This window comes from Aethalodelphis obliquidens, unplaced genomic scaffold, assembly GCF_003676395.1.
Source record: "Aethalodelphis obliquidens isolate GAN/ISIS:26980383/991018 unplaced genomic scaffold, ASM367639v1 scaffold1, whole genome shotgun sequence".
In the NCBI taxonomy this organism is placed as follows: Eukaryota; Metazoa; Chordata; class Mammalia; order Artiodactyla; family Delphinidae; genus Aethalodelphis; species Aethalodelphis obliquidens.
In genome coordinates this window covers 31,908,171-31,923,306 of record NW_020837945.1, presented here as the reverse complement: position 1 = coordinate 31,923,306, position 15,136 = coordinate 31,908,171, and the positions used below count along the sequence as shown (strand labels likewise).

The 15,136-nt window shown below is 39.2% G+C and overlaps 1 protein-coding gene across 8 annotated transcripts in view; it reads left to right on the top strand.

Annotated features, from left to right (window-relative positions):
• The window catches only part of ROBO1 (roundabout guidance receptor 1), a 396,160-nt gene that overhangs the window by 355,578 nt on the left and 25,446 nt on the right, over positions 1 to 15,136 (top strand). For 5 of the 8 annotated variants that reach the window (XM_027102621.1, XM_027102591.1, XM_027102582.1 and 2 more), the window contains 4 exons: positions 1,996 to 2,103; positions 5,168 to 5,309; positions 8,484 to 8,732; positions 14,129 to 14,191. In XM_027102621.1, the coding sequence (XP_026958422.1) occupies positions 1,996 to 2,103; positions 5,168 to 5,309; positions 8,484 to 8,732; positions 14,129 to 14,191 (562 nt within the window). The remainder of the gene's footprint in view (positions 1 to 1,995; positions 2,104 to 5,167; positions 5,310 to 8,483; positions 8,733 to 14,128; positions 14,192 to 15,136) is intronic. The other 3 variants (XM_027102601.1, XM_027102632.1, XM_027102610.1) reach the window with 1 other exon arrangement.

Here is a 15,136-nt window from a genome sequence, read left to right as displayed (position 1 = left end):
TTTTCAAATGGTTTGAGATTAATTTAAATTTAATCGTAGGTGAGGGATGGCTCAGGACAATCTTTTATTCATAAGGCAGAGATACAACCATCACAATACCTCACATTTTAAATAAATAGACTCTCCCATTCTTTCCACTCGAGAATGGAAGGTAATTGCTTCTACATGGTCATATAAACGAATGGCTTTTTTATCAAACTGAAGAAAAATAATTAAATTAAACTTGAACTGGAGAAGCGGTTCAGTTTGTTATATTTCTCCTACCTCATGTGATTACTAAGACTGCTGCAATGTATGATTTCAGAACCTAAATTTCTTTGGGTAACCTGATTTGAAGTCTGTCACGATAGAACCTAAAATAAATTCTTAGTGTTAACTTGTTGCAGCAGAATAATATTTTATGGCCTGAAGGGAATGTTTCTCTGTTACAATATGGGTGAGTTGGAAGAGATAGGTATTTGATTTCTTTGTAGTCCCTCAGACTACTGCTTTAATAACATGATTTGTAAAGTTAGACCTCTGGAAATAAAGGAATTGCTCCGATTTGAATAGATCAGGACAATTGTGTATGAGTGTCCAGGTAAAGAATACATTTAATTACAGATAATTGGAAACACAGATTTCTTTTTTTTTTAGGTTTGAGTTGGGAACAACTTATCACAGTTGGAGACTGCAAAAAGATAACTTAAGACAAACATTTCATTTAAGTTAGTGTTATACGTTTTAATTTAATAGTACAGTTATCTTGCTTTTTTTCCCAGTTTAAGGAAACATTTGATTGGTATAATAGCCCAATTCAATAAATATTTATTTTTTTAACCATTTTTTTTTCTCAAAGTATAGTTGATGTACACTATTATATAAATTACAGGTGTACAATATAGTCATTCACAATTTTTAAAGGTTACATTCCATTTATAGTTATAAAATACTGGCTATTTTCCTTGTGTTGTACAATATGTCCTTGTAGCTTATTTTATAAATAATAGTTTGCAACTGTTAGTCCCCCACCCCTATATTGCCCCTTCCCCTTCCCTCTCCCCACTGGTAACCACTAGTTTTTTCTCTATATCTGTGAGTCTGCTTCTTTTCTGTTATATTCACTAGCTTGTTGTATTTTTTAGATTCCACATGTAAGTGATATCATACAATATTTGTCTTTCTCTGTGTGACTTATTTCACTTAGCATAATATATGAGTTCATGACAAAGACTGACAAAGATGAATAGGAGAGTTTCTGTAATTGTAAAGTTTACAGTGGGAATTCAAACTATTGTCATATTATTCCTGTATAGTATATGGCTTTATTGTGGACTTTGGAAAGGTCTGACAGTCCTCTGTACAAGTATTTCAGAGCTCTGATTTATTGTTTATACTGCTTATAAACAGACTTGGTACGTCAAAGTATAATAAAGTTACTGGAATGCAGCTAGCCTGACAGATTATTACTCAGTACGTTCCAGTGGTGAGTTTATCATTTGGATTTTCACCTCTGCCTAAGTAAGCAGAAGCATTTGTGGGAGACTGAGATACTTCATCTTCTTAACATGGATATATTTTTTATTAGATATAACCTTCCTGGCAAGTTTCAGTTTTATGTTTTATTTTATTATTTTTTTTTTTTTAATGATTCACACACATGACATTTTCCCGATCTCTTGTTATTAAAATTATTTTGTTACTATATTTTTAAAGATAAGAAGTCAAACAAATCTGATTTCTGCCTTAGCTAACTTATAAATATTTTAAAAGAAGAAATAGTCCCTGGTAGGATTCATTCCGGTTCATGTGTAGAAGATGATGCAATGAGTTTGTATTTTATAAATCTTAAAGGAGACATGTTTAAAGATCTTGACTTTTTTCTTGACCTTTCATTCTGAACACTTACGTACATCTTAGCAGGTGATCAACATGATAGTTTGAAAGCTTAATCGCTGGTAAATGATTGAGGCACCAAAATAAATGTTTACTTTTTTTCCCATCTGAAATGTCTAGATTATCGAGCAAATGACACAATTCCTCCAACTATCCCGTACAATCAGTCATATGACCAGAATACAGGAGGATCCTACAATAGTTCAGACCGGGGCAGTAGTACATCTGGTAAGTAAGGGAAACCAAGGAGAAAGCCAATCTCTCCTTTAAAAGGATGGTACATTTCAAGATTACAACTTGAATGCTAGTGATCTGATATGTGTATATGACATGTCTAATCACTTTATATGATTTGAATCTTCCAGGGATGGGTCTTGTCTCTGCAATTGGAGGGACTGTTCGCTCGCTAAACCATTTTTTTTTAACATCCTTATTGGAGTATAATTGCTTCACAATGGTGTGTTAGTTTCTGCTGTATAACAAAGTGAATCAGCTATACATATACATATATCCCCATATCTCCTCCCTCTTGCGTCTTCCTTCCACCCTCCCTATCCCCCCTCTAGGTGGTCACAAAACACGGAGCTGATCTCCCTGTGCTACCATTTTTTATGTTCTATTTGGTAACAAAGATTGAGGCTCCTATTTTCCTCCTTGTTAAAAACCTTTATTAAAACCAGAAGCATGACTTAATCTTTAAAGGCAGTTGAAACTTTTTTCCATCTCAGCAAAAATATAACTTAAAAATGTTGCACATATAGTTAATCTGCTCAATATGTTACCATTTGAAGGAAGACTATTAAAGCATATAAAATTTGAGTACACTTGAGCAGAATCAAAAACCTAAGCGATAATATCATGAGATTTAGGTACAATTGGAACCTGCCTCAGTTTATAATCTCTCTACTATCCCTCACTCAGTTCTTGCTCTAAAACCTCGTAAAGCAACTTCCCAACTTCAGTCTTTAAGTGCCTCAGAAGCCACATTGAAGCGTCTTCCCTGTGGTCTTCATGCTGTTGCAGCTGTTTGCCAGCTGTTTTCCTGATAGGGGTTGCAGATGTGAGCTTGCTGGTATTTAAGTCCTGTTTTTCTAATTAAAGACGGTTCATTATTAGAACTAACATGTGGCACCACAACAAGTCACACCACAATGAGAACAAAACCAATTGATCTTGACTCTAGTTTGTTTCTCCAGGGGAGGATAGAAATATTACTTCCTAGCAACTGGATTAAAGTTGCTGGTAGGTGCTTTTAGCCCAATGTCTCTAACTCTCTTCTGTCATGGAGATGGTATTTGCATTTTACCGTCTTCCCTTGACTAAGGCATGCTGATTTGACATTTTCTAGGCTGTGTTTTGTCACTGATTGAAATTGTTTCTATTTGAATTAAGGATCTTAGAAATAGCTCCTATACCTTTCTAGATCTACTCTTGTTCTACTATATATGGTTTGATTTTTTTTTTTTTAACAATCAAATCTTATCAAACAACTTTTTTTTTTCTTTTTCGAAGTAAGTAAACCCTAAAATTAAGGGAAAAATTTCAAGGATGTACTCTTGGGAAAAGTATATGAAATATTTTCATATTTGATATCTCATGGTGTTTCTTCTTTGAATTCTTAGCCACTTAAAGAGAAAAACGTGTCTTAATGGAAAAAAAATGATTCGAGGTTGTTAATATTCAATTGACTTTCTTCATCCCTCAGCTTAGAGACATATGTGGTAAAAAGATACAAAGATGTGAAATCTGATGGTAATTAGGGGAGAGAATGAAGCAATTAAATTAAGTGTAGGAGAGATTTGTGATGTTAGGCCTTTCAGGACAGACGGAGTTGTTACAGTAGATGTATGCCAGGAAGTCAAGAGGAAGGCTCTGGGGATAGTCAACTCCACAATACATGCATAGCCATTCCAATACAGGACAACTGAGTGGAGGAAGAGAGAATGGAGACACATAAGCAGAAGCCTGACCGTCATAATTTATGAATAACAGCATGTCCCTCAGCCCACACTTGGTGCAGTAACATACCAGTGCAAGAACATCTGGCTTAACAAACACTGCCATTAGAAAATTTCCAGGTGACTTAAAAAAAAATAAGGCTCACTGAATATACTCAGACTTGGTTTCATGTACCATGTAACTTGGAGCTGTTTCGGAAAGGTTTAAAAAAAAAAAGATCAAGACAATTCACTGAATTTAAGGGATCATATGAGAAAAATAATTATAGACTCATTGTCTATAATTTACATAAGAATCTAAAATGTATCATATTGGAGGAGGAGGATAAAGACCATTTTATCCCCAAATATCTTTTGACCTAAAATTATTTTAGAATGAATATACCAAAATGTGCAGCTACCTATGTTTAAAGAATATGCCAAATCTAATATCAGAACATTGGGGAACTTGGATAATTGAGCTATTCTGAATGTCTCTGAATGTTCAAGCAACATTATTTCACTCTAAGCCATAATTTTATAGAAACAGTGGCTAAAAACATTTCTGTTCCTTTTTTTTTTTTTGCGGTACATGGGCCTCTCCCTGTTGTGGCCTCTCCTGTTGTGGAGCACAGGCTCCGGACGCGCAGGCTCCGCAGCCATGGCTCACGGGCCCAGCCGCTCCGCGGCATGTGGGATCTTCCTGGACCGGGGCACGAACCCGCGTCCCCGGCCTCGGCAGGCGGACTCTCAACCACTGCACCACCAGGGAAGCCCCATTTCTGTTCCTTTTTAAAAATCATTTTTCTGCTTCTTTTGTTGTTAGATATATTAGTTCTTCCAGCAATTACTTTCACTTGCACCTGCCTTTCTGACAAAAACGAGTAATTTCATTATGCCTAAAACACTTCAATGGACAAGTACAAATTATATATACTCAGTGATTTAATGCAACAGTGGAAATGTAATAGATCGCATCTGTATCATATTGTATTTTAGGTTCCAGCAATTAAATAATAGAAAGGCAATTCAGAAAATATGTCTTCAGCTCATTGGTTTTAGATGATAATCCATAATGCAATTAATTGCTGTAAGAAGATCACTATTAATGATATGACTTGTGAAATTCATTTATGATTTTATTGCTTTTTCCCTGTTTATTTTGCAGTTAAACTTGGCAATATTCTGCGTCTTCTATCGTACAAAGTGCTGTTTAAAATTAATGAAGAAGAGTGTGTTTATCTCTCTCTATATATGAATCATAAGGTCATATTTACAGAAAATAATTAACCTGTGGATAATAGAAAAGATTTAAAGTCCAGAAGTAAAACACTTGCATTTTATTTCTTTTCAAGGGAGTCAAGGGCACAAGAAAGGGGCACGGACACCCAAGGTACCAAAACAAGGTGGCATGAACTGGGCAGACCTGCTTCCTCCTCCCCCGGTGCATCCACCTCAGAGCGCTAGTGAAGAGTACAGTATTTCTGTAGATGAAAGGTAAGAGGGATTTAGAACAGAGGTAAGTGGAATAATATGATTCCTTAAACCCATGTTAAGTAATTGTTAAACTCGATCACCAAGGGAGACTGACTCCTAGGGTCCATGAACATCTGTCTCTGAATAAAACATTTGTCTCTGAGCTACTGATAGCTCAGCACAGCTTAAAAACCTTCCTCAGTGTTGCCAGAAAAAGGAATTTGCATCTTGGAAGCTTCTTTTGGAACTAAGAATCATGAGTTGAATACACACACACACACACACACACACACACACATCTATACACACACATAGTTTACATATTTATATTTAAAAATATTTTACATTGTATACACATAGTTTACACATATGATCATGAATATATATGAATTTATATGAGATCACATATATATCACTCTGTATATGATTTTGTATTTTTCAAATATCAGAACTTCTGTTGCACATCTCTAAATTTTCATAAAATAATTGTATGGATTTATACCACAGCCACAGTATCCTGAAAACTGTTTCTTCTTAGATATTATCACATTCTGCTGAAAACTGTAGAAATTTAAGCTTATTGAATTGTCTCTCTCAAGGGTTTTACAAGTATAAATAATCCACACGATTATCCACAATTAGGAAGTGAGCGTGCTTCTTCCTCACTCCAGATTCTGTAGAACTGGACATGGTCCCGCCCAGCAAAACAAAACAGCAGCTTCACTAGTGTGATCCGTGGAGAATTAACACAAAAAATACAAATCGACCTGAAAATAGTCTTTTTAATGACTATTATAGAAATGAAGACATTGTTCTTTCATCCTCCACAAAAAAACAAAAACAAAACAAAACACAGTTTTACAGTTCCAACTATGCCAGGAAACAAAGTCTCTGTACTTTAATTTTCCAATCACTGAATTAGTGAGTACTGTGCCATGCTCCTAGGAGAAATGCAGGGTTAGGTTCCTGCAAGCCTCTGGTCACAACATTTTTGTCAGTCCATCCATACATAACCTTGTTTTATGTGTGTTTTTGTTTAAAGACACCCTATTTAATATGTATTGTTGATTCATTAACATTGAATTCACAGCCAATGTCACTGTAAGTCATTCCTGAACAAGGCTTATCTAATACACATATTTTCTCCATAAAGGCACATCACAGCCTTCTTGCCCTGGGAACCCTAGTAGACATCCCTAAAGCACTACACTTGGGGGTCATTTTAAACAGGGAACTCACCAACATAATGCAAAAAAAAAGAAAAAAAAAAAGAGAGTGAACAACATGGCACTATAGGCCATGAAAAGTAGCTGAAACAAGAAGGTGGAGTGTTGTCTTGTTTGACCTCAGCTAGGAATGTATGCGTCAGGTGACTCAAATTTTTTGCCTCTCTGCACATGTCCATGAATGACCACAAAAGTGCTATGGGTATTGACTTTGGGTTACAAACATTTTTTAGCAAGTAGGTGAATCTGCAAATATGGAATGTGCAAATAACCAGGATTGGCTATATTTTAAAAAATTCATTTCCTGGGCTATACTAACAACATTCATTACTATTTTAGTCCACCAAAAATAGGAATAAAATGAAATAAGTCAATATAGTTTAACAAAAAATAAAAAACAGAGATGCAGCCGTGCCCGAAAAAGAAAGTCTGATTCTGAGGAGAATGAAGCTTTCCTGTTTTTGTTTTGTTTTGTGGTATGCGGGCCTCTTACTCTTGTGGCCTCTCCCGTTGCGGAGCACAGGCTCCGGACGCGCAGGCTCAGCGGCCATGGCTCACGGGCCCAGCCGCTCTGCGGCATGTGGGATCTTCCCGGACCTGGGCATGAACCCGTGTCCCCTGCATCGGCAGGCGGACTCTCAACCACTGTGCCACCAGGGAAGCCCACTGCTTTTGTTTTTGAGCTTAACGAATGAGAAGTTTCTCAATCAAGAGGAGGGATTTTTTGGACATTGAGACCACAGAGGGATGTGGACTAACATGAGAACTAGTATGAAACACATGGTAGAGAGTGAGAGGAAGCTGGGAAGGCAAGTGTAAGCCAGATTATACAGGTACTTGGATGCCTTATTTAGGTCCTCGTATTTTATCCTCTAGGCAATTAAAGAGCCATTTATTACTTTAAAGCAGGTGAATAACCAGAGAGTGATGCATATTATAATAAAGTAATTTTGGAAACAATGTGAGGAGAGAAAAAGGAATCGATTTTAGAGATGTTTTTTAGAAGTAGAATAGAAATGAACTGGGGAACAGTTTGAGGTAGAAGAGAGAGAGAAATGTCAGGATGAATACAAGATACCTAGGAAACACAGGAAAAAGTGTCCGAGAGGAATATGGTAGGATTAGTTCAGTTAAAGAAGATACAAAGAAATCATGTTATATGAGCATCAACTTTCCTGAGTTCTGGTAAACAAGTCAGGTGGTGGAGAATGAACAAGAGAGAGGGGTAACATGAACACAATTTATATAATGCATTAAGTTACTTCCATTCTAATTAATAACCATATGGCCTGAGGTAAAAGAGAAAGTCATGAATGTTCCCCAGATCCATTTAGAGCTTCCACACAGCTCTAGCAGAGGAGTAGAAGGGACATTTTATTGTTTATTGATTATTTTATTTATTGTGTTTTTCATTCAGCATCCTAAACGCAAGCCATGTACTTTACAAAGTACTATGTACTTTATTTTGTGCTCAACTGAAGAAATAGTGATCTATTATAATTTTAGAGGAAAAGTGGGTTGTATTGGACTAATAACTTGATCTCCAATGTACCTCCCTCTGAAGGGATTTTCAAGAGTAATTTTTCACAGAGGTTAGCATATCATCTTTGGATTATTTGCAAGACCGTCCTTGAGTCATCCTTTAGAGATCATGTTGAGTTGGAGGGATAGAATATATCAAACACTTTTGGGGTTTACTAAATTAAACTATGTTAAATAGATTTCTTTATTGCATGACTTCTCAGAGCCTGTAATGAGCCAATTAAATTGTAATCCCTCAGAGAAAAAAATGTTATATATAACAATTCACACACATTTATGACAGTGAATTATTTTTTTAAACAATACCTTAACGTGGCCAGTAGATTCAGATTTCAAAAGCAATCCAAAGTTGATATTTCACTAACTATACAAATAGTTTATTTGAATAACCTGAAGTCAATCTAAGTGTCCTTATAATTTGCTTTAGCTATGACCAAGAAATGCCATGTCCTGTGCCACCAGCCAGGATGTATTTGCAACAAGGTGAACTAGAAGAGGAGGAAGATGAACGAGGCCCCACTCCTCCTGTGCGGGGAGCTGCTTCTTCTCCAGCTGCCGTGTCTTACAGCCATCAGTCCACTGCCACTCTGACCCCCTCTCCACAGGAAGAACTCCAGCCCATGTTACAGGATTGTCCAGAGGAGATCGGCCACATGCAGCACCAACCCGACAGGAGGTACGTTGCTACCAGTCTTTACTGACAAATCAGATAATTTCCACTCCTAAGTGGCATTTACAGAATGCTATTACATGAAGTAATTTTCAGGTCACATGGGGCTTTTTTCCAGTATCATCACACAGTATGCCTTGGTAATTAGCATATCAAGTAATATTGTTGATCAGAACATTAGATTAATTGATCCCAGTGAACTTGCAACCATAAAATAAGGTGCCTTAATTCTCACCCACTTATGATAATTGCATTCATAAACAGGTGGAGATCATGTAGTAAATATATGGGTTGCTAATCTTGTAACATTTTATTGATGATTTTGTATTTTAGTTTTCTTTATGCATGGGCATATCACTTCTTTAGTCTGTGAAGAATAGATTTTTCTCCTTTTATTTTTTGTTTTTAATAACTTTTTTTTTTTTGGCTGCGTAGGGTCTTCCTTGCAGCGTGCAGGCTTCCCTCTAGTTGTTATGTGCGGGTTTTCTCTTCTCTAGTTGTGGCGCGTGGGCTCCGGGGCACGTGGGCTCTGTAGTTTGTGGCACGCAGGCTCTCTAGTTGAGACGCACGAGTTCAGTAGTTGTGGCGCACAGGCTTAGTTGCCCCGAGGCATGTGGGATCTTAGTTCCCCGACCAGGGATCCGAGCCCTCATTCCTTGCATTGGAAGGCGGATTCTTTACCACCGGACCACCAGGGAAGTCCCTCTCCTGTCTTTGAAAATTAAGTCTGCAGAATGATTTGTCCTTTCATAGCTGTAATGTTACAGAAGCGTGAATTTGGTATATTCATTTTGTGTTGACTCAGGTACGTTTATTTTGATTGAATGTTAGGTTGCAGTCCTTTTGTCCAAGCTACTTAGTAGTGTGTGTTTGTGTGTGTGTGTGCATGTGTGTTTCCTAGACTTTCTTTAACCTATATGTTCAGCATTGCTAACGAGTACATTTTTGTTTTGCACAAATCCTTCACTTGGCATTTCTACCACATAAAAGCTATTGCTGCATCGTGTCAGCACTTCTCTCACTATTGATGATCTTGTTTGTACTATTTTATTGCCCTTGACACATTACATATATATTACTTTCTGTATTCCTAATATCATTTGAAACTGAGTATATTATTTGCCCCAGAAGATCTCCTTCAATATTCTTGAATGAATAACAAATTCTGGTTTATGCTGCTTGAATTCTGTAGGTTAAAATAGAATTTGCAGTGTTTATTAACTCTTCTACGAGTAAGAGGTTATTGCCAAATTTAACTCATATACTCTCTAAAATGAAGGAAGCAGTTAAATTTTCTTCTGTGTGGCAAGGGGGAAGTTGGATTGCCAGACATTTAACTTTAGTATTATTAACTCATGGAACTTCAGGAAGATTGAGAATAAATAAGGCATCTCTTTTCCCTATTAAGGTCACAAGCATCTCTGCCACTCTTATTCGGAGAAAATGAGACGCTAATAGAGGCTGTTAGCTCTGAAATACCTCAACATTCTTTTCTCATTCTTTCAAATTACCTATTTCCTCACCATCCTCCTCTGTGTTACAAGTGGTACACCCAGTCTTCCTGGCCAGCGCTTCTTTTGTGTTCCTTATGTCATCCTCTTCACCTTTCTTGATCACGATCAAAAAGCAGCTTATCTATCTTGACTTTTCAGCCTCTTTCTCTTCATTCAATCCTTTCTCTTCACTGTTAACCCTACTGCTTTTTTGGAGGGAGTATAATTGCTTTACAGTGTTGTGTTAGTTTCTGCTGTACAATGCAGTGAATCAGCTATACGTATACATATATCCCCTCCCTCTTGGACCTCCCTCCCAGCGCCCCCCGTCCCACCCATCTAGGTCATCACAGAGCACCGAGCTGAGCTTCCTGTGCTGTATAGCACGTTCCCACTAGCTATCTATTTTACACATGGTAGTGTATATACCTTACTACTTTTTAAACTTTCCTTAGCCTCCCCTTCCAGTCACCCTGCTCTTTTTCTCTCCTACTCTGTAGGATTCTTTTTTTTTTTTCGATACGTGGGCCTCTCACTGTTGTGGCCTCTCCCGTTGCGGAGCACAGGCTCCAGACGCACAGGCTCAGCGGCCATGGCTCACGGGCCCAGCTGCTCCACGGCATGCGGGATCCTCCCGGACCGGGGCACGAACCCGTGTCCCCTGCATCTGCCTCAACCACTGCGCCACCAGGGAAGCCCTGTAGGATTCTTTAATCACTTCTACCTTCCTAATTCTTTTTCACACCTCAGCCCCCTGTATGCTGGCTTATACCATTTTGCTTCCATCAGGCTTCGGAAGGTAACCTCTTAATCGTCAGTCTAAAGGCTTCTCCGTCTTTATTACACTTACGCTTTCTGCAGTGATAACAATTTTCTGATTTCTTGTGAGAATTAAATGAAATCGTGTATATAAAGTATCTAAAGCAGGATAAGTATTCAACAAATATTAGTTCCCTACTGTCCTCACCCTTATGCTGTCATCCTTACACTTGGTTCAAGTATTACTTATATTCTGATGGCTTTCGCATTGATTTCGCCAGCCCAGCCCTTTTTCTTGAGCACTACCGTGATATTTTCAGTTGGACATCTCAGACTACACATGTCTGAAATCAAATTCTTTTTCTTTGCACTTGACCTTTCAAACTTGTTCCTTTTCCTCCTTTATTGGCTATCTTGTTTAGAATCATTAATCCTTATTTATTTGACCAACATATTAAAAATAAAAGAGCCAAGGGACTAGGCAAAAAAATCACAAAAAATTGTGATTTTGAAATCAGTGTAATTATCTTGTAGTTTGATTTCTTCTGTTATCTTCCTACCATTCCCCAAAGTAAGTTATTCACCAAGCCCCTTCTTTTCTAACTCCAAAATATCTCTTGATTTTGTTCCTATGTTTCCATTCCTAGAATCCCAGGGCAGGCCCTCAGTCCCTGTCTCTTGAAATATTGCTACATCCTTGACCTGACCACCACTTTTCTTCTCTCTCCCCTTTTGTGTCCACTCTCCACATTATCTTACTTTACCCCCCAGTCTGGTAATGTTACTCCCCATTCAGAGTCAGCTCTTACCGTTTAGCCCAGTATTCAAAGCCTTTTACAATCCTTTTTCCTTTACTTACCTCTTCCCTCCCAACCCCTCCACACACCCTCTTTTCTAATTAGTCTGTTTGAAATTCCCTGTTGTCTTAAACTCACCAACAGCCTGTCAGCAATGCCACTCTCCGGCCCACGGAGGGCTAGCAGGAGGGGCAGGCCGCTCTTGCCTTTCATGACTGTCCCCAAAATCCTTAGCGCCCTCACTAAGCACATGCGTCTTGGTACATATTGTTTCTTTGATTGCCTGATGAACACTTCTCATCTTTCCAAGTCCTGTTCAAATGCACCACCTGTGCAACTTTCTTCTTGTTGCCTGGCAAAAATCAACTAATCTTTCTCTTTACTCTTGACAGTGGTCTGTTCACAGCTCTGCTACCACACTAATCAGGTTTTCATGTTGCATTAGCATTGGCTGTTTGCATCTGTTTCCCTATTTAAATTAAAAGCTCTTTGAGAGCAGAGCTCAAGTCCTACTCACGTCATTGAGTTCCACAAAGCCTTCTTCAGTAAGTATCTGATGAATGGAATCTGATACTAGAGGAGTTGACTGACTCCCTGCTGTTTTGGCGGGGGTGAACTCAAAGTGAAGAGGTATAATTGGGAAATGCATTGGGTGTTTGCCCTCAAAATCCTCTTTGACTACATTCAGCCTTTTTTTAAAAGGTATGACTTTCAGTCTATGAAGGTACAATATTAATAACACTGGGCACTAATATGAAGTACATGAAAGCCCATTAAACAAAAAACTATTACTGCTCTTTTATGCTGAAGGTATATTCTACATGTTTACCATAGAAATTTTTGAAAATACATAGAAACAAAATGAAAATACAAAAGTACCAATGATCTATGTTGTCAGAAATGGTCACCATTAAGAACTCAGGGGCTTCCCTGGTGGCACAGTGGTTGAGAGTCTGCCTGCCGATGCAGGGGACTCGGGTTCGTGCCCTGGTCCGGGAAGATCCCACATGTCGCGGAGCTGCTAGGCCCGTGAGCCATGACCGCTGTGCCTGCGCGTCCGGAGCCTGTGCTCCACAATGGGAAAGGCCACAACAGTGAGAGGCCTGCGTACCGCAAAACAAACAAACAAACAAAAAAAGAACTCAGTAAAGATCTTTTCTGTTCTTTGTCTCTACATGTACTCACACTGCTTTGAATTTGTGATATGCCAATATAATTTTATAAGGTATTTTCTTCACTGAACAGTGAATTTTTCCATGCCAATTACAGTTTAGATACTCACGTTAAACAAATGTATACTGTAATTTATTTAAACAATTCCTTAATATTGGGCATTTAAGTCATGTCCACCTTTTTGATACTATATATAATGCTGTAATTCCCATCTCTAAGTCTTTGAGTCAAGCCTCTTCTCAAACCTTTAACCTATTTGGATGCCTACCCCATCAGTAGATGACTTCTGTTTCTCATCATCCTGCCACTCCCCTCATGATGCGCTCATTAAAGATAGGCAGGTATTTCTCTACAGATTTCATTCTAGAGAATCAGACCCTTATATCCAAGTACCTGTTCCTGCAGATTTTTACTGCTTGAATATCACTCAGAGCAATACATGTATCTCCAGCCATAAAGGCACTTCCCTACTTCCTACAGCCATTTTCTCTTGCCTGTATTGCTATAATGGTCCATAAGTGGTCTTTGTTGCCTTTAGCCTTGCCCTTTCTTCAATCTAATCTTCTTGCTGCAGACTGTGCAGAGGCATTTTCCTAAAATGCAACACTGATCAAGTCTCTCCATTGCTTAAAATCTCTCAATGACTTCTCATTTCCCTTAGAATAAAGGCAAGATTCCTTAATGTAGCAATCAAGGCCCTTTGTGACCTGACCGCTGCATGCCTTCCTTTGCCTACCCATTGCCACTCCCCTCCTCCCTGTTCCTGTTGCCTTTACTCTTAAGTTTCTTCCAGTTCCTGGAAGGACTAGTGCTCTTGATCTTGGGTGGCCTCAGCCTGCAGCAGCTTGAAGAAGGATTTCGGTTCCCCGGCCAGAGACCGAAGTCAGGCCGCAGCAGAGAGAACGCTGAATCCTAGCCACTAGACCACCAGGGACCAGTGGCCAGTGGCAAGGCCAGGGACAAATAAATTTCCACAAAGAGACAGAAAGTAGTGAAACAAGTAAAGTGTTTATTAGAGGGAAAAAGAGTACGTGTGAATAGGCACACACAGGCGGGCTCAGAGAGAGAGTTGCACCCTCGTGGTAGTTTGAATCTCTTATGTGGGGCATTTCTTCCGGGTTTTCCTTTGGCCGGTCATCTTGCTTTGCCTGGCTCTGAGTCAGTACTTGGTTTATTTCAGGGTCCTCCCATGTGTGCGTGTGCATCTCTTAGCCAAGATGGATTCCAGCGAAGAGGCCTGTGGGTAGGTTGACATTGCTTACTATGGGGTGGCGCCCCCCTGCATTTTTGTCCTTCAAGGAGCCTTTCTGTGTGTGTGTAGTCGGGAAGGTCTCCTTGACTTGGAGAATGAGGAATATGTGGTCTCTTTATCTCTCATCTGGGCAGGGCTCAGCTTCTCCTCCCTCCTGCTATTGTCTTCATCTTGGTATATCTGTCCACAGGGGACAAACTCCAGGCGCTCAGCCTGGGGCCCATCTATCTCCTGCCTCACTCTCAACCACTTTGAGGTCTTACCACTTGCCTTCTCATCTTCCTGGGACACCATTATCCCCTCTCTTTTTTTGGAGCTAACGCTTACATATCCTTTAGATCCAAGATTAAATGGCAGATGCTCTCATTAGAATCTTTCCCTGATGTCCCAGCTCTGAGATTGAAGCCAATTCTATGTGTTCCCAGCGTGCCCTAGATATCTTCTGTCGTGGAGCTTTGTGAATACTGCATTACCATTGCGTATTTAATTAATTGTCTCCTCCGATAGACTCTAAGTCCCTTCAGGCAAGGAACATATCTATTTTATTTAGCTGAATTTCTAGCATAGTCCCTAAGTTCCTGTTTCTATTGCTGCCTACAAATTACACTAAAACATAATCACCTAAAACCGTTTTGTTTTACTCACAATTCCATGAGTCAGGAATTCTGAAAGGATTCACCTGGGCGATTCATCGCCAACCCACATGGCTTCCTCTGGTCTTTGGAGCTGTGAGATCAACTTTGAAGTGAGTTTCTTCACTTACATGCCTGACGTTTCAGTGCTCCGTGACCTCTCTCTGGCTCCTTATGGAGTCCTATCCTCCAGGGGCCTCTCCACCACAGCCCAGGCTTCTCGAGACACGACGATCTCAGCGGAGTGGCACTTCTTACGTGGCAGGGAAAGGAAGTTGCCAGGCCAGTTAAGAGCTACACTCAG